We start from the raw sequence: 25,302 nt of genomic DNA, 5'->3' as shown, positions 1-25,302 counted from the left end.
GGTGACTACATGCATAAGACCACCGTCATCACACTACCATTGCCTCAATCACTATAGTAAAATCGATTCTAAATACCTATAAACTTTAATGTTTCATTTTGGGTTTTTTACCATGGAAAATCAGCTCTCTCCCTGCCCCCTTCACTCACCAGGACACAGGTCCAGCTGCAGTGAGTCCCTCCCTCAGTTTTGTGGCACTGAGCAGCCCTGATATGCCAGTCTCCTGCCCCTGCCATTGCCCCTCACTCCCCATGCACAGTCCCCCGCCCCCCAGCCCTGCCAGAGGGGGGCCCCAGCTGCCAGTGGTACAGGGCCAGGGACACAGGTCTGAAGTTCCTCTAGGATTGTTTATGTGTGTGTGAGAATTGGCTGACAAAGCTAGGAAAGAGATGGGTTTGGTAAAAACCCTAAGGGATAAAATCATAGCGCTTGAACAATGTAGGCAGGATGACACTGAGAGCCGACAGGTAGAGGTCCAAGCTCTGCAGGGCTCTGCCTGGAGGGGTACTAAGGAAATCACAGAACTTAAGGAAGCTTTCAAGGTGGCTAAAAAGGAGATTAGAGGCAGATGCAAAAGAGCATTGGAGACAAGAAGCAAAAGTTCTGGAAGCTGCATTCTGCGTAATGCAAAGGCAGCATATACAGGAGTTGTCAAAGTGTACCGCTGTTGTTACACAGGAAACTCCAGCATGCCATGATCTATGCAAGAGAAGGATTTCGGACTTCAAAGGCCAACTTCGGACTTATGAAAAGAATGTTGTTGAATTAAAGGGGCAGCTGAGAGTGTACGAGAGAGGGTATTGAGCCCATGCAGGGCTGAGGAAAAAGTTGGCGTTCCAGTGATTTGAGTTCCTCATGTGATAGCACCTTTAGCTTGAAAAGTGGAAATACTGTATTGAAAGTTGCTGAGATGCAGCCTGAACCTGCTGCTCCAGAGGAGAGAGTGCCACTGGCCCCTATTCGATTCAAAGAGGTGGTTAGGACAGGAGTAAGGTGGGGGGGTAATATGGTGAAGACAGCCATCATCCCTTTTATGCCCAAACAGCAGGGAAGCAGATTGGGCTACTTCAAAAGGATAATGCTGTTGGGTAGTTGACTGAAATGGCCATGATGGGAGAGAGTGCTGGTTACACATTGGTTGATTTAGTGGAGATTGTACAAGAATGTATGGAAAGCAAGGATTTTTCAGCATTCCTTTTGGCCATCAGGAATAGGCAAGCCCCGAACAGCATGGCTATTAGAGATGAAATTTTAAAGTTATTCTTTCCTATGGAGCCAGCCATCGTGCTGTTTCATAGTGAAAAACAGGTGAATGGGGAATGTCCTGAGGCCTATGTGGAAAGGAAAAAATTATTGGTCATAGCTGCAGGTCTAGGAAGAATGAATCAGGGCAGATATGACTTTGACGTATTTGAATTTAGGCACCCATTAATTAAGGGTTTCACGGCTCAATTGAAAACTTACTTAGGAGGTGGCATTAACAATGCTCCTTTAGATGAAATTATGAACCAAGCTAGTGAGGGATAGAAGCTTGAAGCAAGCAGGGGTCTGGAAGTGAGACAAGGAAAGTTGGCGTTGGTGTCGCCAGAGAGTGCATACCAGAAAGAAAAGGTGTTTAGGAAGCAACCGGACCGAGTGCGTTTTTATTGATATGGGTGACAGCACAGGCAGTGATGGCAGTAACATGTTAGTGCCATGAGAGCATCCGACAGATTTAAGCAGCAGCTGCCAGCCAGAAATAGAGATGTTGGGAAAGTGCAGAGTAGCAAAGTGCATCCCAGAGAGATGGAAACAGGCGATAAAGGTTATCAAAAGAATGAGAAACAGGAGTTTTGTCCCTCTCACTTGGACTTGAGAGACTCAATTTGGAAGGAATTGTTGAAATATACCAGTCGAGAGGTTATTCATGGCCTTCCCACTATCTGACTGCTAAAGCTACTCACTGAGTATAAAAAGCAGGATGTTTCTAATGGCAAAGGCAACAAAAGTCTGCCCCCACCTCTGAAGGCAGACAATCAGAGTTCGGACTAAGACAGCCTGGCGCTCCCTGGTTCCCAGTTTACAGAATATAATTTGGCACCAATACATGATAGCTGGGGACGTCCTACTGTTTTAGTTTCTTTTGAGGATGATTTTAATAAAGGAGCACTGTAGCACAACCAACATATGCTAATTGACACAGGTTCCATGTATAGTTTGGTCAGTAATGAGAGAGAACCGTTCTGTAAGTGGATACCAGTTCGAGATATCATATTAGGAGGCTTTGACGATTCAGAACAGAGGGTAGGGTTCACTAGTTTGAGAAGGGCAAAGATTGGATCCCAAATTGGAGGGTTCTGTTTTGGTTTGTTCAAATTGGATGAAGCGGGCATCTTGGCTAGTGATATTATGAGGAAGTGGGGAATGCTTGTGGATTTTCCTAGTAAGGTCCTCAGGATTACAGCAAGCCCAAATCAAAGGATGGTTGTCCTGACCCGACACAGGTGGGCAGCTGTGAAGGCTGCAGAGATGTTGACTTTCCCAGAGTGGGAAGGGGATATAAAGATGTTGGCATTAAATTTTAAGCAGGTATGGGCAACACACAAGCTCCAATGTGGTAAAATCAACGCCTGTGTGGAGGTGAAAGGAGAGGACCCGAGGCCACAGCGGCAACAGGTTTCCTTGGGAAGCAGAGCTGAGAATCCAGGAAATGATCGAGGCCCTCATGAAGCAGGGAGTGTTGATATAGACCCACAGTATGGTAAACAGTCCAATATGGCCAGTGACGAAGGCTGATGGAGTGACTTGGCAGTTGACTGTAGACTACTGGCAGTTAAACCGAAACACTCCAGCCCTGGCACCTATTGTGGCCAAATATCTGGAGGTGCTGGTGAGTATTGCCCATGGGACGACTTGGTTCACTATATTTGATCTTGCCAATGCCTTCTTTGCAATTCCTGTAAACCCTAATCACTGGTATAAATTTGTTTTTACGGTCTGTTCCAAGCAACTCACTTTCACTAGGTTCCCTCAAGGGTATCATAACAGCCTAATATATTGCCACCAATACGTAGCGCGGATGTGGGAACAGCTGCCAGAGAACGACAAATGAAACGTCATCTCCTACGTCGACAACATCCTGGTAACCATAGCATCAAGGGAGGTATGCATGGACAGGACAAGGACAGTACTGGGTAATATAGAACAGGTTTTAATGTGAACCCAAAGAAGGCTCAAATGTGTCAATAAAGCGTGCAATATTTAGGTTTGAAACTTGAATGCGATGGACATAGTCCAGATGTACATAGAATTAAACTAATATGTGATTTGCCTGCACCCACCGACCAAAGCACCCTGAGGTCATTTTTGGGTTTAATAGGTTTCCTGTGGGAATTAATTGAGAATTTTGTCAGTGTTGCTGTGCCATTGTATATACTTCTAACAAAAGGAGTTCCTCGGCAGTGGGGCCAGGAACAAAAGCAAGCCTTCATGGCATTGAAGAGAACCATGGTCCGGGCTCTGGCTTACCCTCACATGGGAAAACCATTTTACTTGGAGCTGGCTACCACCCACACTCATGTTGGAACTATCCTGTACCACCAGTTAGGAACAACTAGGAAACCAGTAGCATACAGTAGTAGGGAATTATCCGAAGTTGAAAGGAATTTTAGTCCATGTGAGCGTGAGGTTTTGGCTTTAGTTTGGGCCCTGGGTCATTGGGACTATTTAATAGGTATGTTCCCTGTAGTATTAAGATCAACACTCACCAGCTAAATATGTAGTCTCAGGAAAAGCCAGAGATGCAGGGGTATCAACTCTGCATCTGGCATGTTGGACGATTGTCCTGTCCAACCGGACCATCACATGGGAGACTGTTCCTAACCCCCATGGCACCTTATGCCCTGGTAATTACAGGTAGCGAGCATGAGTGCCCAATAGCCGAGGTATGCTCAGAACCTCTGAAAGGTATTTTTAAGGGCAAGCCTCAGCTGAGTGAACAAGTGCTCCAGGAAGCTGACATGATTTGGTTTGTGGACAGCAGTTGTTTTTAGTGAAGGTCGGGCCATAACCGGTTTTGCTGCCATACAAGTGACCTCAAAGGAGGAAACTGCCCAGAAGATAATAGGCCAGTGTAGACCTCATTCAGCACAGGCTGCATATACCTGGGCACCCTCAGAGTTCAGGCCTTGAGAGAAGCAAGAGGACAATTAAGAATGCATTGTGCAAAGTGGTCAACGCATATGGGACTGATTGGGATGAAAGGCTGCCCATCATCCTTATGGTTTTGAAAAGGCTTACGGCTAGCCATGGGGTAACACCTCATCTGGCTGTGAAACATGAGGCTACCCAAGAGATGGTGGGTAGACCTAGGTGTCCCAAATGATTGGCAGTCCAAGGTTCTGACTGAGTCCTGGGTAAAGGACCTGATGGAAAATATAAAAAATGTACAAATCCACGTAACACACACACTGTGTGTAAACAAAACCCAGATGGACAAGTACTTCGTCTGACAAAAAGACCTTGTTGCATGGGAGACTGGGGACCTCATGATGTACAGAGCTTTTTCGGAGCAAAAGCATGCTTTTTCGCCTCTACGGTTAGATCCTGTTCAGATTGTGGACAAAGCTAGTCCCACGGTCTACGTGTTGGAAATAAAGCGCAATAAGATTAAAAAATGGCTCAACTCATCCCAACTAAAGGAGTGAAAGGGACAATGAATAAAGAAACAGTTTGATATGACTTTTGTTATTTGGCTTCACAAGAAAAAATGTAGACAACTATGGTGATGGTGATCATCCTGGAGATGTGCCTGATAATGTGGCAGCAACAAGGTGGCGGCGGCCAGTGGTTATCAGCTCGTCGATGAACAGAGGAGCCCACTGTGGCTACAATCCAGGAAAAAGTGTTCGTGATTATGGTATCTCAGACATCAAGGCCAAACCGGAGATCCTCACGACTATACAATGGAATCTGAGGCCCTGGTCTATGGTATAACACTCTGGAGTGAATATTATGCAATTGGGTATCCCAGGGATTATGATACCTACAGGAATGACAGTCATCATTACCTGCCTGGTGGACTGCCCAGAAAATAACATTTTAATAATTGGTTTAAATATAAGATATATTGGTATAATGCCACTGTGTATGCAATGTATAAAGAGCATCCAAGGGTGTGACTTTGAGTTAAATCTATGTGATTGGCTATCGTATGTAAAGAGTTTATTGGACTATGTTTAAAGCTTTGGAAACAGTTCCTCTAGGAATGTCAATGAGAGTAGTCCAAGACTTGTTACATCAACCAGAGTTGGTCAGCATGCTGAAGGAAAATGAGAAAAGAGCCAGACAATTGATCATTGAGGTCTCCCATGATAATGAACAAATTATGAAAATTTTGAATAAGGTTGAAAAACTAGGGAGACATGTGTGGTGGGAGCCATTCCTGGGATGGTCTCCCACAGAAACAGGTGTTTTAAATTTGATGCTACATTCATAGTAATATTGATTGTATGTGAAGTTATTATGTTAATCTGCATGATTGGGATGTGGTGTGCCTGGCATAGACTCTATAAGAGAATGAAAGCATTAGTGAAAGAGGAATGAACAGATAAGACACACCTTGATTTACCTGGAATTGATGCAGCATATAGACTTGGATTGCTAAACAAATGAACCATATGGATGCAGCATCAGGAGAGCTGTGGGTCTTGAGAACAGTGCTGTCCTAGGTCACCCTCTGCCAGGTGTTGCCCACCTGGACATTTTGCTAAAAGGAAGCCTGCAGCCCAAGATGCCTGATACTTATATTGCTGTGATGGGATCTGTACACAAGGCCCAGAACCCATTAAGGAGGGGATCTGTTGGATGTGGTCCATAACATGAGATCCCTCCTGAGCACGTGCACAGTGATTAGAAGCAGGAAGGTTCTAGAATAGCTGAACTTTCCACTTTGAGGATGTCAGTGACCCACTTACATCTGGGGAGCATGCACAGTAGCTTGTGTGGTTGTAGACTGCCATGTGCTACATGTGAGTGCGGAGCACAATAATAGGGCGTTCTGTGCACGAGTATGATTGGCGAGAAGAATGACTGACACAATGGGATTTTGGTGAGCATTTAAGGAATCCTGAGGAGTGATTTGGCACACAAATGGAATATGGATGCTTGAGAGTACTTGAGGTTTGAATGGTGCAAGAGTCTACTCGGATGGTGATCACACCTCTGTGTCTGAGGCGTATGAACAGTGACTGTAGCAGTGAGAGAGAGGGATGACCTATTCGATTGGGTATAATTGGATACTTACCGGTAGAAGTGTTATTGGATCAGGACCTCCATCTTCCACTAGACTGGTAATTATCACCCTTCCCTTGCTCTCGGTCTGAGACCCTCTGAGGGAACAGGCTGAGGGCCTGACTGGCACCCCAGCTCAGCGAACCTGTGAAGGCCCCGACACTGCCTTTCGCTGCCCCCTGGCAGGCCTGGTTATGGTGTATGGCAGTTAACAAATGTATATAGTTAATGCCTGATGTTATGCATGTTTCCTACTGTTAGTCTAGTTTTGTTGTGATCTTGAGTTTAGAATATACTTTTGAACTTTACTGGAGCCTTAGTATATTTATAGGGTATAGGAGGGTGGGCTGTAGCTCTATGTATATCCTGGACCCCAAAATCCACCCCTAACAGAGATAACACACAAAAGGCCCTGGCTGTCTGAGGAGGCCTAACAACCCTCCGCCCCTTAGATTTCTCATAGGTGGTCAGTGTCCAGGACACCCAGCAGCGTCTGCCTTTCAGGAGAGCAAGATGACGATAGAGAGGACGTCCAGAGACGAGGGGAGGAACCAACCCCAGGGCTTAGAGGAAAGCCCCAGTTCCCAGATTTGGGGAAAGAGCCACAAAGAGATGGAGGAGACCACTCTGTTGGTGAATCCAGTCCTGAGGGGTGGAGATAACTTCTCTGGGATCCTAGAAGAAAGAGACATGGACGAGATTATATGCCAAGGAGGGGTAAATCCATCCCAATCCTGGAGGTAGGGGTGGGGTTGGAATTAAGAGGCAGCTGTCTTGGGACTCGTGCAGGGAAGAACGGTGCAAGCAGCCAGCCTAGAGGAGGACCCCTTGACAAAGGAGTCCATAACGGACCCTTAGTTCAGCAGACAAGCAACAAGAAGCCGAGAACATCTGGTATGGTTAGGGCAGGGGATGGGGACAGTGGAGCCCTGCAAAGATAAGCAGACCTCCTGAGCCTTTAAACTATCCTTTTATCTCCCCAAAAGTGTTTGGTACCTCCCTCTTATTAACACCAAGATATGGCAGGTGATTTTTGGAAGGACAGAATACTACAATTCCAGCGGGGAAACAGCTCTATTCCAGGAGGCACGCCACCAACCGCTTACAGTAGCGTTGGTAAGGTTAGACAATGGATTTGTCTAGGATAGTCTGGTTAGAGATGATGATCCTGCTTCAAGCAGGGTGACGGAATACGATGACCACTTGAGGTGCCCTCCAGCCCTACTTCTCTATGATTCTATAATGTGTAGCTCATCCAGTAAATTTTGTTGTAGACAGCATCATATGTTTTTGAAAACTCCCAATTAATGTGTTGAGTGACAAGACCTCTTGCTATTTCTGCTGTTGGATATTTTCATTTCTTGACAGGTCATTCTATTACACATTCTACTTTGTATTAAGTCCTCTGATAAAAATGAAATTATATTTTCTGTCAAGAAATCAGGAAACAAGCAGGTAACAGCACATGCTGGCAGTGAGAAAGAACCTAGACCTAGGTTTTTGGAAAAGGATTTCCAAAAATAGGAAGATGGAAGTCTGCTTCCTGCAGCACAGAAGCAGTTAATGCCTTTACACTCAGCACATTTCCTCCCAAGATCAAGGTGAAAGAACCAAAGAATTGCAAAACTCAGCCTGCAAATCTATCAGTTCTAGAATCAATTCCACCTATGAGACAAGTTAACAAGAACCTTCTCAGTCAGGAAGAGAAATTGCTCAAACACCATCCCTCTCCAAACAAGAGCATGGAAAGAAGCCAATGAGATTCTCTTTTCATAGAGAAGAAAAGCTGCAGGTCTTATTTTTCAACTTGGAAAAGTAGTTAAGCTCTTCATAATGGGGCTTTAAGCAATTTTGAAAACACATTCCTATCTTTTGGAATCAGACAGGAATTTATGAATACAGCATGATTTCTATACAGCATGCTGCTGCACACATTGCCTTAGGACAGAGATGACTAAGGCCTCAAACCGGAATGCTAGCATGTAGGAGCACCAATGATGGTGATTTGAGTGAGCTTTAGCTAATCCAAATTTCTAGGAGTTGTCAACTGTTGAAGAATAAGTAAAGGCCTGAAGTGCTGATATACCCTACATTCCTTTTAGTCTTAATCCACCCCCACTATTAGTGAGAAGGAAGTAGGTGAAACTGAAGTGAAGTAATATCACTGAGTGTTTTCTCAGGTAACAAGTATGTCTCCCATTTGATGGCAAGCAAATTTAGTACATAAAAAAGGTGTATAACATTCTTTCAAATGTCTGAACTTATAATTCTGACACAAGCAGTTTCAATTTACTAGGTCATTTCTGGTGCCTCATTTTTGCTTATTTCAGTGACATGAACTTCCATCCTTATCCCTCCTCTACACTGCTTTAGTATTTGATTGAGGTCATCTTGATCCTTTGTTATGAAACACAGAAAAAGCAGACTTCTTGAAAGTTAATGTAAAATATAAACTACAGACCAACTTGAAAAACAAGCAAAGGCATACATATATTATTGTAAAAAATAATTTAAAAGCCAAAACATGTGCAAGTGAAAAATGGAGCCCTTCTTTCTTTCTTGACGAAAGACCTGGTGCTACCACTCAGTTTTGATTTGCAAAAATAAATGGGTTGATAGGAAGTAAAAACCATTGCAATGATTTAAAGAGGAGCTTAACAAGGCTACTGAGAAACATGAGAAAAATCATAAGTATATTAGTAACAGATTTAAGCATTGGGAAAAAGAGGGACCAATTGACAAAAGAAAGTGAAAAGACTAAAATTTAAAAAACTTGTTATTGAATATAGACCTTAATACAAAAATACAACCATCTCAGTCTAAAACAGACCCCTGAGGTTTCTTTATTTCAACTCTCTGACAATTTGGCAAGTGCTTGCTTTCTTTGTTCTGATGTCATATGTTCACAGGCTTCCAAGATATTTGCCACAATTAAAGTCTGTTGAACTGTTTTTGCCTTTACCCATATTCTTCCATTCATTCCAAGCACTATTTCAAAAGGGTAAAGTTGTCCCAATTCCTGGATGATTTCACAATTAGGAGCTAAAAGTCTGCAAGCAAGGTAAAAAAGGACATTAGAAGAAAAAGAAACCCCCCCCCAGCAATATACAGTATTAATATACCCTAGCATTAAACCAATACCATACCCACTAATAATTGCAACACTATTTTAAAGGACCTCTGTAACAACTGTAAGGTTTAATACTGAATTGAGCTGAACCAAAACTAGAGATTTAACTTTTATTCTGGATAAAAGATTTACTTCATCTGTTAACTTAGGAATGAAAACTTAAAATAGGTATATTATAAACCAGGGAAGTCAAGAGTTAAAACATTAAAAGTAAATGCAAGACCAGTAAATAATGAAATTGTGCTTAGTAATGTTATATATTAGGGTGAAAAACAGCTTTTATAAAAGTTCGTTCAACTGTCATAGGTTAAAAACTGACAAAGTACAGTTTTTCTGTCATTCTTGGAACACTTACTTTCTTATTAGCCCTAAGGAGACTTTGAATAGTAGGCCTTCATGTCCAATTATACCCATTCCATTTGCTCTTCCACTGCTATCTATGCAGACCATTTCTGGTTCCATATCTTTATTTGCTACAATGAACTGACCGTATACAAGATCTCCCACCTAAAATAAGTGAAAGATAATAGAGAAACTGTTATCACATTTATGTTAATGTCTTTGTGACAGAAAAATCCAGTAATTATGAAAGAATAAAAGAAAACTGTGTAACTAATTTATTCATCAACATTTATCCCTTCGTTCAGTGCAGCTATCTCCAAAGAATCCTATAATCATAATGTGCCTAGTAATTCTATATAAATTAATTACAGGCTAAGATCCAAATAATTAAAAACCAGGCATTGGAATTTGAAAAATACGAAGTAAGAGGAGTCCAGTAACTTTTTCCTTTAAGGCACCACACACCTCAAGTTTAATACACTGTGGCTACTTGCAGTCATAGGAAAAAACAAAACAAAATGGCACTTTACTTTAAATTCAGTGTACCCCCACACTGAGTCCAGTGTATGCATGCTCAGAAGAAGCATCGTGTTAGCTGGATCTGGCTCACCAAATGTCTGTATAGATAGGGCACTTTAAGTGGGGCTTTTTGGTGCTTTTATCTAATAGCTGATTAAATCAGCTATTAAATGAAAGTGCCAAAAGTTCCACTTAAGCATCTGATCTATAGAGACACTGCAGAGGCAGGTCAAAATAACATGCTGCTGCTTGCGGTAAACTGCCTTTTGTTTTTTTGTTTTTTTATATCTGCAAGCAGCCTGTATTTTTTTTTTAAAGCCTTGAAATCTTCCAAGCTGAAAGTTAAGAGGCAAGGAAAAAGTAGGATAATTGACTTTTCAGAATGACAATTTACTTTTGCATTTCATTCATTATAGACAGTGAAAATAGTCTGGTCTTTCATTTTGCTTCTACTACCTGTTGTATTTACTTAACAGATAGGTCAGGTATGTAAACAAAATGTAGCATATACATTACAATCCCCCCCATAAAACCTCTTAAAAGAAACTATTACTCCTGAAAACTTAAAAAGGAAACTTTTCTACTGCCTGACTTTGTAAGAGGCTGTTTTTCAATATGTAAATATTAGGCCTGAACTGACATCAGACTTAATTTAAGGAACAGGCCTGAGATATCATGAGGCTGTATCAGTGTCAGTGTAAATGAAAACATTCAGCTCTAGTTACAGTGGGATCCAGTGGCAATAAATGGAAAGAAAATCCACAGCTATTTAGAAACACATCACTTAAAAAAAACAAATCCCCAAACAAGCAAACAATTAAAATTTTCATTACTATCAACAACAGAAAACTTACCTGAACATTTGGCCTGTTTCTTTTGGTTGCACCCTCAAATGCTAAGTATGACAAAGATGCTTGCTCACTTCCACCAACATCTACCTTGAAGATGTCACCTGCCTTGGCAGTCACTATGCCTATTATAGGATCTCCCTTGACTGGGACATACTGTGAATGAAAACAAGCTTTAGGATAACAGACTATACGTGCATACAAAGGAAATTAAAACACTTTACATATGTTTGTACCAGAAGAAAGATCTCGTACAAGAAAAATAATCAGCCAGTGTGCCTTTTTTTTCTTCAAAGAATCATAGGAAATTAGGGTTGGAAGGGGCCCTCAGGAGGTCATCTAATTTAACCCCCTGCTCAAAGCAGGACCACCCCCAACTAGATCATGTTGGCCAAGCCGTTATCTAGCCAGGTCTTAAAAACCTCCAAGGACGGAGATTCCGCAACCTCTCTAGGTTGCCTGTTCCTGTGCTTTATTACCCTCCTCATAAGAAAGTTTTATATCTAACCTCAACTTCCCGTGCTGCAACTTGAGACCAATGCTCTCTGTTCTGTCATCTGCCACCACTGAGAACAGTCTATTCAGGGGTCAGCAATCAGAGCGTGCATACCAAAGCATGGCACATGAAGCCATTTTGCTCAGCATACCACAGCCAACTCAAGCTCTGAGCAGGCACCTGCCACAGAGCCCAGGCTGCTCGCAGCATGCAGCCATAAGGCTGCAAGTGGCTGCACTAGGGTCTGGAGCCCCAACCTGGCCTGTTGCAGGCAGCGGCTATATGCATGCATCAGGGAGTATGGAGGGGGAAGGGGCCAGGGCTGCGCTGCTACGAGGATTGGGCGCCTTACAGCCATTCTGCCATCCACCCCATGGCACACCAACATCTTCCAAATCAAGGTTCTGGATTTTTTTGGCACTTAGCCCAAAAACACTGCTGACACCTGGTCCTGCTTCATCCTCTTTGGAACCACCCTTCAGACATGTAAAAATACTTAAATTCCACCTCAGTCTTCTCTTCTCCAGACTAAATTAACCCAGTTTCCTCAGTCTTTTCTCATAAGTCATGTCTCCCAACCCCCTCACCATTTTTGTTGCCCACATCCCTTCTGTAGTGGGAGGCCGAAAACTAGACCCAGTACTCTAGATATGGTCTTACCAGTGCCAAACAGAGGCACAATTTCTTTGATCTGCTAGCAACACACCTACAGTTGCAGCCCAGTATGCTGTTAGACTGCTTCACAACAAGGGCACACTGTTGGTTCATACTCAGTTTATTGTCCACTGTAACCCCCAGGGCCTTTACTGCAGAGCTGCCGCTTAGCTAATCGGTCCCCAGCCCATCCCAGTGCATGGGATTGTTCTGTCCCAAGTGTAGGACTTTACACTTGTCCATATTGAACCTCATGTGATTTCTTTTGGCCCACTCCTCCAACGTGTCTAGGTCACTCTGAACCCTAGCTCTAGCCTCCAGCATATCTATTCCTCCCCCCAGCTTGGTGTGATTTACGAACTTGCTGAGGGTGCACTCCATCCCATCTCCCAGATCACTGATGAAGATACTGAACAAAACTAGTCCCAAAATGTTTTGGGTAAGTGAAGAACTGGGCCCCCAGCCCAGGCAGCCCTGACCTTGCACCCTGCCATCTGCTAGGCATGTAAATATCAATTAAATAAACATCCGTTTAACCTGCTGTAATTACAACAGGTTAAATAATTAATTGGGGATGGGCATAGTAGCGCTGGGCTGCAGTCCGTGGCTCTGTGAAGTTGGGAAGGGGGGAACGAGAGGAGTAGGGCGCTGAGTGTCAGGCTGGTACCTGCCCTGCCCTGCCCTGGCCTACCTTGGTGTGAGCAGCGCAGATAGCTGGGGGCCAAAGCAGCCTAGGAAGACCTTGGGCGCAGCTGCCAGTGAGGGGCTGTAGCCACCAGCACACAGCTTCCCAGGGCCAGCTGCAGCAGTGCAGGGGGGAATGGAGAGGCAGGCAGTATCGACCGTGGTCCCTTGAAGTCAAGGATGATGTCCATCAGGCTTGATGGGTCCTCAGGTGACCGAGTCATCCAATTTTGGATGCAAACATTCATCAGCAATGGGGGCATGTTGTTGTGCAGGGGAGTGGGATTCACAGCCCCGGGCCAATCTTCTTCTCCTTCCTCTGCCGCCATTATTCCGGTATTGAGTTGTTGGGCCCTGAAGTGGTGAGCAACTTGGGGGATCAGAAAGCGCCACGCCAAATGGTCGGCAGCTTGCTCCTCCCAGCCGTTGGTGCCAATGCCTTTGTGCTGGAGGGTGACCTTGAGTGCGTCTTTGTACAGTTTCCTTTGGCCGCCCTTTGAGCGTTGGCCAAGAGAGCTGGGAGAAGAGAATCTGGTGAAGGAGGCAGTATTGGACATCCAGATGCAGTGGCCCATCCATTGGAGTTGATTTCTCAAGAGTAAGACTTTGATGCTGATGGATGCAGCTTCATGGAAGATGCTCACACTGGTCTGGTGGTCCTCCCATCTGATCCCCAGGGTTCAATGCAAGCATCACTAGGGGCCAAAGCAGCCCAGGAAGCCCTGGGGCGCAGCAGCCATTGAGACCATTGCTCAATGGCTGCTAAGCCAGAGACTAGTGAGGGGCTGCAGCCACCAGCGCGCAGCTTCCCAGGGCCAACTGCAGTAGCGCAGGGGGGAGGGGAGAGGCAAGCTGCACCCAGGACCACACCTTACCAGCTCATTCCAGCCACTGGCTCAGTGCCTGGGGAGAAGGGTTGCCTGCTTCCTCTCTCCTTGCAGGTTGCCTAGCTATTAGGTGTTATAATACCCAATAGCTCCCCTCTGCATCCCTTCCACTTGCCTTTTGCCTGGCATTGCCAGTCTTAAATATGAAATTATCATATTGGAAGCTCAAAATTACTATATTTGCTAAAAAAACTATCGTATACTGAAAACATATGCACATACTTTCTTATTATTAACTTTATAGTACTCACTGTAACTTGCCAGTGAGTGAGAGAGAACTGGGTCAAAGTTGAAACACTTTTTTTACTTTGAGGGAAGTAGACATCAGAAAGTGCTGAAGTAAGTCCACAAGTCAGTGAAGACTCTCAGAGGGTGACTTGGGTTTTGCATATGCTGTACCAATTAGCTGCCTCAAAAATTGTCCTATGTTTTGAATGCTTTTACTGTTATTGATTGTACATCCTACAAGGGTTGACATTGTTGTACCAATACGATAATTATCATACACCTGGCAAGGCTACTTCTGCCCTGCTGCCCTGTGTTTCCTGTTGGACCACAACAGAGCTCCCCCTGCTAAACGCTACCCGGGAGCTAGAGGCGGTTGTCACTGAGGGGGCAAACGATTAATCGTGTAACTGTTCACAACCCCCAGCCTGGAGCCCGGCGGGCCTGTACAACAACTCGTGGGAAGGACCCCGGGGCTCTCCCGGCCCCTGGCGCCCGCGACCCTAGCGCAGCCCCGGCCCGGCCCGGCCCATCCCGGCTGCAGCAGCGAGGAGGCCCCGCCCCGCGGCTCATCCGCCCCCATTGGTGGCAGACTGGGCCCGCAGAACAGGTGACCCAATGGGCAGCGGGCGCTCCGCTCCGCTCCCCGCCCCGCGCTCCTTACCCGCTTCTGCTGCGAGTCTACCCAGTAGGCACCGCCGCCTGTCCCGGCCCCGGCCGGCGGGCGGTGGCGCAGCAGCCCGCACTTCGTGACCAGCAGCCCCGCGGCGCAGCGACGCAGCCCGGGCCCGCACAGAAGCCTGCCCCGCGGCGCCGAGCTCGGGCCCAGCCGCAGCCGCTCCCCGTCGGCGTTGGGAGCTGCGGGAAGCAGCAGCACGTCCCCAGGTAGCACCACCTGGCCCACGTCCACCTCAGCCGACAGCCCGCTCGCCGCCATGCTGCCGGGGAGCGCGCATGCGCAAACTAAGGGGTGGGGCCGTGCCGATGTATTTGTGCACTCGCAAAGGCGCCGTGGGGCGCTGCCCCGGCTCTGCCTTCCGGGGTTTGCAGTCGCTGCGGGTGGGGCGGGGCCGGGCCGGGCCGGGCCGGGCCGGGCGTGCCTCCACGTGTAGCGTCGCTCCCGCCGGGTGTTTAGTGCGGGGCGGATCCAGTTGGTCTGTGAGGCAGTGGCGACATCATCCGGCCACCAGCGAGAGGGGAAGCTGGCATGGCTCTGGCCGACCTTGGGCAAACACAGACTCGCTGATCTTAGTCTGACGCCCCGAACCCGCCGGGCTGTTCCCCGTGTGAACGTGCCCCCGGGCGCCGCAGGGGCTGCAGCGATTCAGAGCCCCGGAGGGTGGGTGCAGGCACCTGCACGGCTCACCCGACCTGCCCGAGAAATCTACCGCTCACATCTTGCCTCGGGCTGCTCCAGAGCAGAGGAAATCCCGCTGCCGGGCTGGAAAACCATTAGACCAGTGGTTCTCCACCTTTTTTATATCGGGACCCATTTGCAAAGATCATGGCTTGTCTGGACACCCCCGGTCTCCCCACCCCGACAGTGTCCAGGCGCTGATCCTTCAACCCTTGCCCCCCTACCTTCATCCAGCTGCCAGGGCTGCTGCAGGTCCCTGCCGGACTCCCTGCTGGCTGGGCCCCAAACAGCCCCTTGCAGGCTGGTATGCTGCCACCCTGCAACAGGAAACCTGCACTTCTGCATGTTTTTCTGGCATTTGCTCAAGACCCTTTGAAATATTCTTGCAACTCACTTCTGGCTCATAACCCACAGGTTGAGAAACGCTGCATTAGACAATGAGGGAAAGTCTCGAGCTAGGCCTATTCAGTTTAGAAAATAGATGCTTGACGGGAGAGTGGTTAGGTTTTACCAAATACTAAATGGCAAAGAGAAAGTAAATAGGACTTTATTAGTTACAATTGCACACAAGATGAGCTAGGGGGTCACAAAATTAGACAAGCTGGTAGTAAGTTAGAAACTAACACAAGGAAGGCCTTTCACAGTGCTTCCTTGAAGTGTGGAGCTTGTGACCACCAGATGTGGAAGCTGGCAGTTTAGCCAGTTTAGAAAAAGGGATTGGACAAATTATTGGACTAAATGAATATTAATAGCTTCTGAGCATGGACATTAGGGATTCAGCCTCTGAATCAGAACTGCCTAGCCCAGGGGTGGGCAATTATTTTGGCTGGAGGACCACTTCATGAGTTTGGGTGAGCTGTTGAGAACCAAAAGGGTAGCCCTGTCACCTGGTCACCATCTTGGCAGCAGAAGTCCTGCCTAACCCTTGGCCTAACCCCTAACCCCTGACCTTTGCCACCAGAAGTACTCCTTTTGGGACTAGGGGGTTTGCCCTCTTGCAACCAGAAAAAAAAACTAAATCATATACTAAAAGTCAAACACCTACTATAACATATTTTAATTTTATTACAAAAATATTTTTGTCACAATTTGTGTAGTGTATATAGAGGTGATTGCATAATAACTCAAAAATAGTCTTACTCTTGTATATTGTGTGTGGGGGAATGTGTGGGGCGTGGTTGGGAGTGGGTGTGTATGGTGGGAGGGTGTATGTGGGGTGTGTGAAGGTGTGGCTGTGTGTGGGGGACATAAGATATGTTGCTGGAGTGTGTGCATGTGGAGGGGTTGTGGGGGTAGGGTATGGGTGTGTGGAGTTTAGGGGTGTAAGGGAGGGTGGTGGGGTATGGGGAGCCCTCCATGTACTCCCCCTCAGTGCACAGCCCCTGCTGTGGGTGGCAGCAGCAGGTGGCAGGCCCTCATGGAGCCCGCAGGTTGTATTTTGCCTGTCCCTGGCCTAAACCTTATGCTGGAGGCTGCAAGTGAGAAAGGAACAGTGGAAAAAACCCTGGTCACTCACAGTTCACTCCCACTTTCAGCATCCACACTCTGCCACAGCGTGACACAAGGCACTGACAGAAGTGACGTTTTGTTGCGTGATCAGACCCCTGACAGCACTCTATGTCCATTGCCTGAAAGAAGAGCACAGTTGCAGAGTGCTTTAAAAGTGCCCAATTGCATGACAAATTAACCTTCATTACATGAGGGCTCACATGAAGGTGCTTCAAAGTGGAGCACCTTCATTAATTTCCATCAGCCCCTGCCCCAGAGGAGGGCTGCCCCCAATCAGAGGCGGATTAAGGATTTTTGGGGCCCTGGGCAAGAAGAAAATTGGAGGCCCCCTCCCCCTGCAGGAGCTCTCCAGTTTGGCCCAGCCCTTCCCTGGAGCACTGGACAAAGGAATAGACAGGCATGCACACACGCGCATGCACACACACACACAAAGATACACACACACATGCACACACAGAGACACGCACACACAGACATACACACACGTGTGTGCACCTACACACACGGACACATACAGGCAGACCCAGAAACACACAGGCAGACACACACACACACACAGATACACAGACACAAACACAGACTTGCAGACTGACAGACACACAGGAACATGCACACCCAGGCGCACACTTTCCCCTCACAGGACCTCTTCCCTCCTTCACTCTCAGTCACTCTGAAACTGCACCCTCCCCCCCCGCCCCCATCTCAAGCTACCTGTGGCTCTGTCTGGCTCCCAACCACAGCCCCTGGCCTCCACCCGTCCCTCCCTTACTGTGGGGGCCTCAATCTGCCCCCCCCCCCCCCCACCGTGCCCCTTCCTTCCCCCATGCCTCCGCCGTCTATTAGACTTACCTGCAGGGATCTGCTGCCCGGCTGTGTCACATATGCTTGCACAGATGCACTATAACCTGCCCCCCCCCAAATTCACTCTAGCCACCCTGTAGCCACCCCTCTCAGCACCGCTGCCCACCAGCAGAGGCATGGTGCAGCGCTTCTGGCCCGACCCAGCCTGGGCCAAGCCCCCCACCCCTCTGAGGTGCAGTTCTCCTGGCCTGGCCCAGCTCCAGGCTTGGCCTTCCTCTGCCCCATTCATAGATTCATAGATGTTAGGGGCGGAAGGGACCTCAATAGATCATCGAGTCCAACCCCTGCATAGGCAGAAAAGAGCGCTGGGTTTAGATGATCCCAGCTAGATGCCTATCTAACCTCCTCTTGAAGACCCCCAGGGTAGGGGAGAGCACCACCTCCCTTGGGAGCCCATGCCAGACTTTGGCCACTCTAACTGTGAAGAAGTTCTTCCTAATGTCCAATCTAAATCTGCTCTCTGCTAGCTTATGGCCATTATTTCTTGTAACCCCCAGGGGCGTCTTGGTGAGTAAAGCCTCACCAATTTCCTTCTGTGCACCCATGATGAACTTATAGGCAACCACAAGGTCGTCTCTCAACCTTCTCTTGCGGAGGCTGAAGAGGTCCAGGTGCCCTAGTCTCTCCTCATAGGGCCTGGCCTGCAAGCCCTTAACCATATGAGTGGCCCTTCTCTGGACCCTCTCCAGGTTATCCACATCCCTCTTGAAGTGCGGCGCCCAAAATTGCATGCAGTATTCCAACTGCAGTCTGACCAGTGCCTGATAGAGGGGAATTATCACTTCCTTAGTTCTGTTCGTCACGCATATGCTGATGCACGATAAAGTGCCATTAGCTTTCCTGATGACTTCGTCACACTGACATCCAATGACCAAGCAGGTAATTTCCTAGGCAGTAGGTATGCTGGACATTTTTCCTCCCTAGGTGCAGCACTTTGCATTTCTCCTTGTTGAATTGCGTTCTGTTGTTTTCCGCCCATATGTCCAACCTGTCCAGGTCTGCTTGTAGTTGGTTCCCTGCCCTCCGGTGTGTCTGCTTCTCCCCACAGTTTTGTGTCATCTGCAAACTTGGACAGAGTACACTTCACTTCCTCGTCCAAGTCGCTGATGAAGACATTGAAGAGTATCGGTCCAAGGACCAAGCCCTGAAGGACCCCACTGCCCACACCCTTCCAGGTCGATAGTGACCCATCCACTACAACTCTCTGGGTATGACCCTCTAGCCAATTCGCCACCCACCGGACCATGCAGTCATCCAAGTCACAGCCTCTTAACTTGTTCATCAGTATGGGGTGGGATACCGTATCGAAGGCCTTCCTGAAGTCTAAGTAAATGACGTCAACCTCTACTCCTGCGTCCAGGTGTTTTGTAACCTGGTCATAAAAAGAGACTAGTCAGGCATGATCTTCCTGCTATGAACCCATGCTGGTTTCCCCTCAGCATAACTTTTCCTACCGGGCTCTCGCCCCATTGGTGGAAGGGCCCCACTTCTGGCTCATAGGAAATCAAAACCCATGGTTTTAAACTTGGTGCCATTTTTGTCTCCCTGCTGCTGATTGGCTGAGGGGTGGAGAGACAAAAATAGCACCAAGTTTAAAACCTTGGCTTTTGCTTCCCTGCTGATGAGGGTTCAGGGGCCCCTGATTGGTAAGATTCCTAGGCCCGGGCCCAACTGGCCCGTCTGTTAATCCGCCTATACCCACAGTGTTCTCTTCAGGATGGGTTGAAGTTGGTGGGCTGGTGCTGTCTCCAATTTACCCACCCCCTACCCCAGCACAAGCTGGGCAAACTGCAGCCTGAGCTCCCTCTCCTCCCTTCTCCCCTTCCCATTTTGCAAACAGCACTGGAGCCGAGGGGGGAGGGGGAGGGAGAACTAGGGGAGAGAGGCTGCAGACACGCAGCTGGCTCCAGACTGGAGCTCGATCCCCCAAACCCCTTCCCCCCTGGCCTAACAGAGAACGGTTGTTGGTTTGGGGGATCGCTGTAACTCATGGCACTTCCTTTCATAGATTTCATAGACATTAGGGCTGGAAGGGACCTCGGAAGATCATTGAGTCCAGCCCCCTGCCCAAAGGGCAGGAATTCAGCCGGGTTCATAGGATCCCAGCAAGATGAGCATCCAGTTTGCTCTTGAAGGTGTTCAATGTGGGCGCTTGAACCACCTCTGGTGGCAGGCTGTTCCAGACCTTGGGGGCTTGGACAGTAAAGAAATTCTTCCTTATGTCCAGCCTGAAACGGTCTTGTAGTAGTTTATGACCATTCGACCTAGTCGTCATCCCTTGGGGCGCTCTGGTGAACAAACGTTCCCCCAGATACTGGTGGTCACCCCTGATAAACTTGTAGGTGGCCATCAGATCACCCCTGAGCCTGTGCTTTTCCAGGCTAAAGAGCCCCAGGGCTCTCAGCCTGTCCTCGTAGGGTCTGCTTCCCTGACCTCTGATCATGCGCGTGGCTCTTCTCTGGACTCTCTCAAGCTTCTCCACATCCTTTTTGAATTGTGGAGCCCAAAACTGGACGCAGTACTCCAGCTGCGGCCTCACTAAGGCCGAGTACAAGGGGAGAATGACGTCCTGGGATTTGCTTGAGAAGCATCTATAGATGCAAGCCAGCGTTTTGGTCACTTTACTAGCCGCAGCATCGCACTGCAGGCTCATGTTCATCTTGTGGTCAATGATGACCCCCAAATCTCTTTCTTGCATAGAGCTGGCCAACATAGCAGTGCCGAGCCTATAAGGATGCTGCAGGTTTTTCTTCCCAAGGTGGAGAACCTTGCATTTATCGGCATTGAACACCATCAGATTCTCGTCTGCCCACTTGCTGAGCCTGTCCAGGTCAGCCTGGATCACCCGCCTGTCTTCTGGTGTGGATGCTTTTCCCCAAAGTTTGGTGTCATCAGCAAACTTGGCCAGTCCACTTCTGACTCCAGTGTCCACATCATTAATGAAGATGTTGAACAGTATGGGTCCAAGGACAGAGCCTTGGGGGACACCACTGGTCACAGGACACCACGATGAGTGACTTCCATCAATTACTACCCTCTGGGTCCGACCCCGGAGCCAGTTTTCCAGCCAGTGGATCGTGGAGGACCCAAGGCGACAATTGGCCAGTTTCTCTAAGAGTTGATTATGAGAAAAGATGTCAAAGGCTTTTTTGAAGTCAAGATATATGACATCAATCTCTTCTCCCTTGTCCAGGTGATAGGTCACCTGGTCGTAGAAGGAAATGAGATTGGTCAAGCAAGACCTACCCGCAACAAACCCGTGCTGGCTATCCCTTAAGATGTTGGCATCGGCCAGTCCATTAAGGATGGTCTCTTTGATAAACTTTTCTAAGATCTTCCCCGGGATAGAAGTCAGGCTGATGGGCCTATAGTTAGCCGGATCCACTTTCCTCGCTTTCTTGAAGATAGGCACCACATTGGCCTTCTTCCAGTCTTTGGGCACTTCACCAGAGCGCGAAGAGTTTTCAAAGATCCGTGCTAGAGCCTGGGCTATGATGCTCGCCAGCTCCTTGAGTACCCTGGGGTGAAGATTGTCAGGGCCCGCTGACTTGAAGGTATCCAGCTTCTCAAGATGTTCCTTCACGAAGTCAGCATCAATGGAGGCCAGGGGATCACCCTCATCCGGACTTCCCTGTCCCGTAGCGGGCATGGGCGTCCCATGGGACTGATGAAAGACCGATGCAAAGTACCTATTTAATAGGTTGGCTTTTTCCTGGGCGTCAGTTGTCAGTTGCCCCATCTGGTTCAGCAGGGGTCCAATGTTGCCCCTGCTTTTCCTTCGGCTCCCCACATATCTGAAAAAGGACTTTTTATTGTCCTTGATGCTCAAAGCTAGTTGGAGTTCAGTTGCAGCCTTGGCTTTCCTGGTCTGCTCCCTACAGGACCGGACCAGTGCAGAATAATCCTGCTTGGAGGCAACTCCCATCCTCCATCCTTTGTAGGCCTTTCTTTTTAGCCTCAGGAGGTCTGCTAGGTCCCTGGAGAGCCAGGGGGGCTGCTGTGCCCTCTTGCTGCCCTTCCTCCGAGATGGAATAGACTTAGTTTGTGCATTGAGGATCGCTCCCTTGAGGAGCAACCACTCTTCTTGAACTCCCCTCTCCCCGTGGTCATGGTCCCTTAGGGCCTCACTGACAAGCCTCCTGAGCTTGTCAAAGTCGGCTTTCCTGAAGTCAAGGACTTCCGTGTTGCTGACTGACTTGCCAGCTTTTCTGTCAGCACCCACAGGCCTACTTGATGTGCTGAAAGATCATGGACTTAGGCCCATCACAAAATACTATAAGCCTCCCTTAATAAGAGAAGCTACTGGGGACACACCAGCTAATTGTGTGGGACAAATATGAGAAAACAGGAAGGGGAGTGAGTTTATGGGTTAGTAGTAAGGGATGTGGGAGGGTACCCTGAGCAGAGCACACTGGCCAGCACCCACTATACCCAAAACGAGTTGAGGGAGCCTGTGGATGCTGACCAGTGAAATTCAGTCTGGTCATGTAAGCAAAGGAGTGAGAGGAAGACAGCTCCACCCTTGGCCAGGTTTCTCCTGGCCAGAGGCTCCTTCCTGGTCTGGTGGATGGCCAGTTTGGCCAGAACCAGGAGATTGACCAGGAGGTCCCAAGGCTTGGTGGGGCCACAGACAGGGCATGCTTAATGGAAGAGCTGTGGGAAGAAGTGCAGCTAGAACCTCAACAGGAGACTCTGAAGGAGGCAGAACAAGGACTGCAACTTGGCACACTGTAAGTAGGCATGTGTCAGGGCCTTCTATTGGTAAAAGGGGCAGGTGTCGAAGGCTGTCCATACGGTGTGCCAGATGCACACCTGTAGTGACAGCTCCTTGGAGGAGCTGCCAGCTGAAGTCCCCACATAGTTCATGGGTATGGGATCAGGGTGAAATACAGACTTGTCCACTGAGGACTTTGCCCCTGCCCTTGCTGAAGGTGCCTCACCACTTTTCTGGGCAGGATGCAAGGATGGGATGATAGAATGTGCGGAGCGTGAGCATGTAGAGCTTGCCATGATGAGCTGTTCGGAGGCAGACCAGCTTCATTTCCCCCAGCCTTCTGAAATGGTGGGACAAGGAGCAACATAGGACTTGCTGAGGCAGTGGCCCCACAATGAGCTCTAGAGGGCAGGGGGATACCCAAGCATGGGTACTGCCCTCTTAAAGGACCTGGCTGATATAGTTGAGGGCAATGGGTGGCAGGGTAGCTTTTGCCTCCTGGAGCAAACGGCATGGAGTACACGGCATGGGCAGCTCCATGCTCTGGGCCCGTGCAGAGAGATCCATCAACCCCTGCCAGACATAGTCCCTGATACGAGTGGAGTTGGCCAGAACCATCCTTCGGTGCACTCAGGGCATCTCCGTTACCAGTCATCAGCTAAGGATTTTTCAGCATGGGTTTGGCTAGGATGTTGGTGCCCTAGGTGACACTCTTTGGAGACTTGGAGGTGGGGCCCAGCCTCCAGGCCCCAAGGAGGTCCTGGTAGCAAGTCAGCAGTTGCTCTAGGTCCTGCACTGGGGAGACCTCATAAATAGAAGAACTGCCAGTCATATCAGAACTTTCGGAGATAGTGGCACAGTCGATCAGGCACCATTCCACTTTGCTACCAGCACCGTATAGGAGCCTCCACAGGGCTTGAAGGTGGAAGATGTGAACCTGGCTGCAGATGCAGGCCAGGCCTTACCTGATGTCGCACAAAGGGAGGCTCAGGTCACTTGCAGAGACCCTGTGTTTTCCCAGCCAGAAGAACCCCTATGCCCTTCCCTGGAGACTGGCCAGGAGCTCCAGGGGTATGGGTAGGGTGTTGAACAGTGCCAGGGCATGGACAGGACCAGCACTTGATGACCAGCACTTTCCTGAAAAGGCAGAAACACTGGGGTAGGCCCACTCATGTCTGCAGCTGCTCACCCAGACCTCCATCTAGTGCCAGTTCTCTGGCAGGTATGGGTAACTGGTGAACAAATAGACTCCCAGAAAGAGCAACTAGCCTGTACTCCATCAGATGTTCAGGAATAGAGGTGGGAGCAAGCCCACTTGCTACTCGTCACCTACTGTCAAACCAGAGCTCCTGCCCCAGTTAACTTGAGCAGAGGAAGCCACCAAGTAGATGGACTGGCAGGCCTCCACCTGTCCCAGGTTGCCACGTCCTGGATGGCAAGGAGTACATCGGCATCATACACTGGAAGGATCTCACCTCATGACAGGTTTCTCAATCACCACCCTCTTACAGAGGAGCCAAGAGGAAGGGCTCAAGGGTAGTGGTGTAGAGCTGGCCTGACAGTGGACAACCTTGGCGCACACCCACCTCAACAGGAGGGGCTCCGACAGTGTCTAGTTGAGCTTGACTAGACACTCTGTACCCAGTAGCAGTTACTCAGAAAAGATTTTATACTGTTATTCAGTTAAAAAAGAGGACTTTATTACAGAGGCAAATTTTAAAGTTGTTTGTTCTCTTTAGTTAGTGCCTAAGAAAGATTTAGTTACTATTGAGTACACTTAAAACTGTTCTAAATCACGCATTATTTCCAAAATTAGCTGAGTAATTCTATTTAATCCAATAAATTTCAGTACATAATTAATAAAGTAGCATTTTTCTTAGCACACACATTTTGAAAATTAAATGTAACAGGTGGCTTATAATGCAAGGATGTAAGCGATACCCAAGTTTAGAGAAAAGGCTCAATACCAGAGGTATATTTTTTCATTATTTTCCATATACATGCAAATATAGTCACCAGTATGCATACATGTGAATGCACACATACACATTTTAGGATATGAACCTTAGTATTTGTAGACCATCATGAAAAAAATAAGAGAATTCTTGAACCCTTTTTAAAAAAGCCTAAACGAGAGGGAGAATTTATCAATTCACACATTTTTATGTCTTGATATTCAGTTTGGATCTCTACAGTATTCATGTTCCTTATGTGGAAATACTCCATCTTTGATGTAATGTCTTATTGATTAGTAGCTTTCTTTAGCTTTATCAGCAACCTCCTCAGAAAGCTCTAAAGAACCTTTTTCTGCAGCAGCATCGTTTGGGACTTGGTATACAGTTTCATTGTTAACTATATCTAATGACTCATTCATTTCATGATCTTCATATGTTGAATCACCTCCATTGACTTTGTCTTCTGGTGCTTTTGGTTTTGTCTCAATAGCTTTAGCTTCCACCAAAATGTACATCTCTTTCTCCTTACTCCCTTTCTGTTCATGAAAGTAATGAATTTTATAAACACACACACACAAACAAATGAAAGCCATGAACACCTTTGGAAAAAAATCCAATGGCATGTAATCACAACCAGTATTAATACACAAACCACACACTATTACACTATTATCTGGTTTGTAATACTTCACAAGTGCAAATTATGTATAGATAAAAAATATGATAGCACTTATATTAACTGATTCTCTTTTGTTGGCAACTCTTAACATGCTATAAAAATCCAAAACTAGGGAACAGCCACTTCTTTCAGGTACACTGTAGCCTCTCATCTTGATCTCACTGTCAGAAAG

The 25,302-nt window shown here is 47.6% G+C and overlaps 3 protein-coding genes across 10 annotated transcripts in view; 1 reads left to right on the top strand and 2 right to left on the bottom strand.

Annotated features, from left to right (window-relative positions):
- Positions 1-3,167: 3,167 nt before the first annotated feature.
- Positions 3,168-15,116, bottom strand: EXOSC3 (exosome component 3). 2 transcript variants are annotated; one of them, XM_059729791.1, is made up of 4 exons: positions 14,720-15,116; positions 11,116-11,265; positions 9,756-9,907; positions 3,168-6,945 (listed from the first exon to the last, which is right to left on the bottom strand). In XM_059729791.1, the coding sequence occupies exons 1-4, from the start codon at positions 14,990-14,992 to the stop codon at positions 6,771-6,773; spliced, it is 750 nt and encodes a 249-aa protein (XP_059585774.1). In that variant the 5' UTR covers positions 14,993-15,116; the 3' UTR covers positions 3,168-6,770. The 2 variants fall into 2 exon arrangements, with proteins under 2 accessions (XP_059585774.1, XP_019352729.1); XM_019497184.2 differs by lacking the exon at positions 3,168-6,945 and adding an exon at positions 9,029-9,320 and having other exon boundaries at positions 14,720-15,090.
- Positions 14,858-25,302, top strand: part of DYDC1 (DPY30 domain containing 1) — a 30,034-nt gene continuing 19,589 nt past the window's right edge. The window contains exon 1 of one of the 2 annotated variants that reach the window (XM_019497190.2): positions 14,858-14,940. The gene's annotated coding sequence lies outside the window, so the exon portion shown is untranslated. The remainder of the gene's footprint in view (positions 14,941-25,302) is intronic. The other variant, XM_059729795.1, reaches the window with a different exon arrangement.
- Positions 24,172-25,302, bottom strand: part of LOC102575212 (uncharacterized) — a 64,819-nt gene continuing 63,688 nt past the window's right edge. For all 6 annotated transcript variants that reach the window (XM_059729792.1, XM_059729793.1, XM_019497186.2 and 3 more), the window contains one exon: positions 24,172-24,987. In XM_059729792.1, coding sequence (XP_059585775.1) covers positions 24,745-24,987 — 243 coding nt within the window. In that variant the 3' untranslated portion in view covers positions 24,172-24,744. The remainder of the gene's footprint in view (positions 24,988-25,302) is intronic.

The sequence above is a fragment of the Alligator mississippiensis genome, chromosome 6 (assembly GCF_030867095.1).
Source record: "Alligator mississippiensis isolate rAllMis1 chromosome 6, rAllMis1, whole genome shotgun sequence".
In the NCBI taxonomy this organism is placed as follows: Eukaryota; Metazoa; Chordata; order Crocodylia; family Alligatoridae; genus Alligator; species Alligator mississippiensis.
Note: the sequence above shows the minus strand (reverse complement) of the source record. Positions and strands in the feature narration are given on the sequence as shown.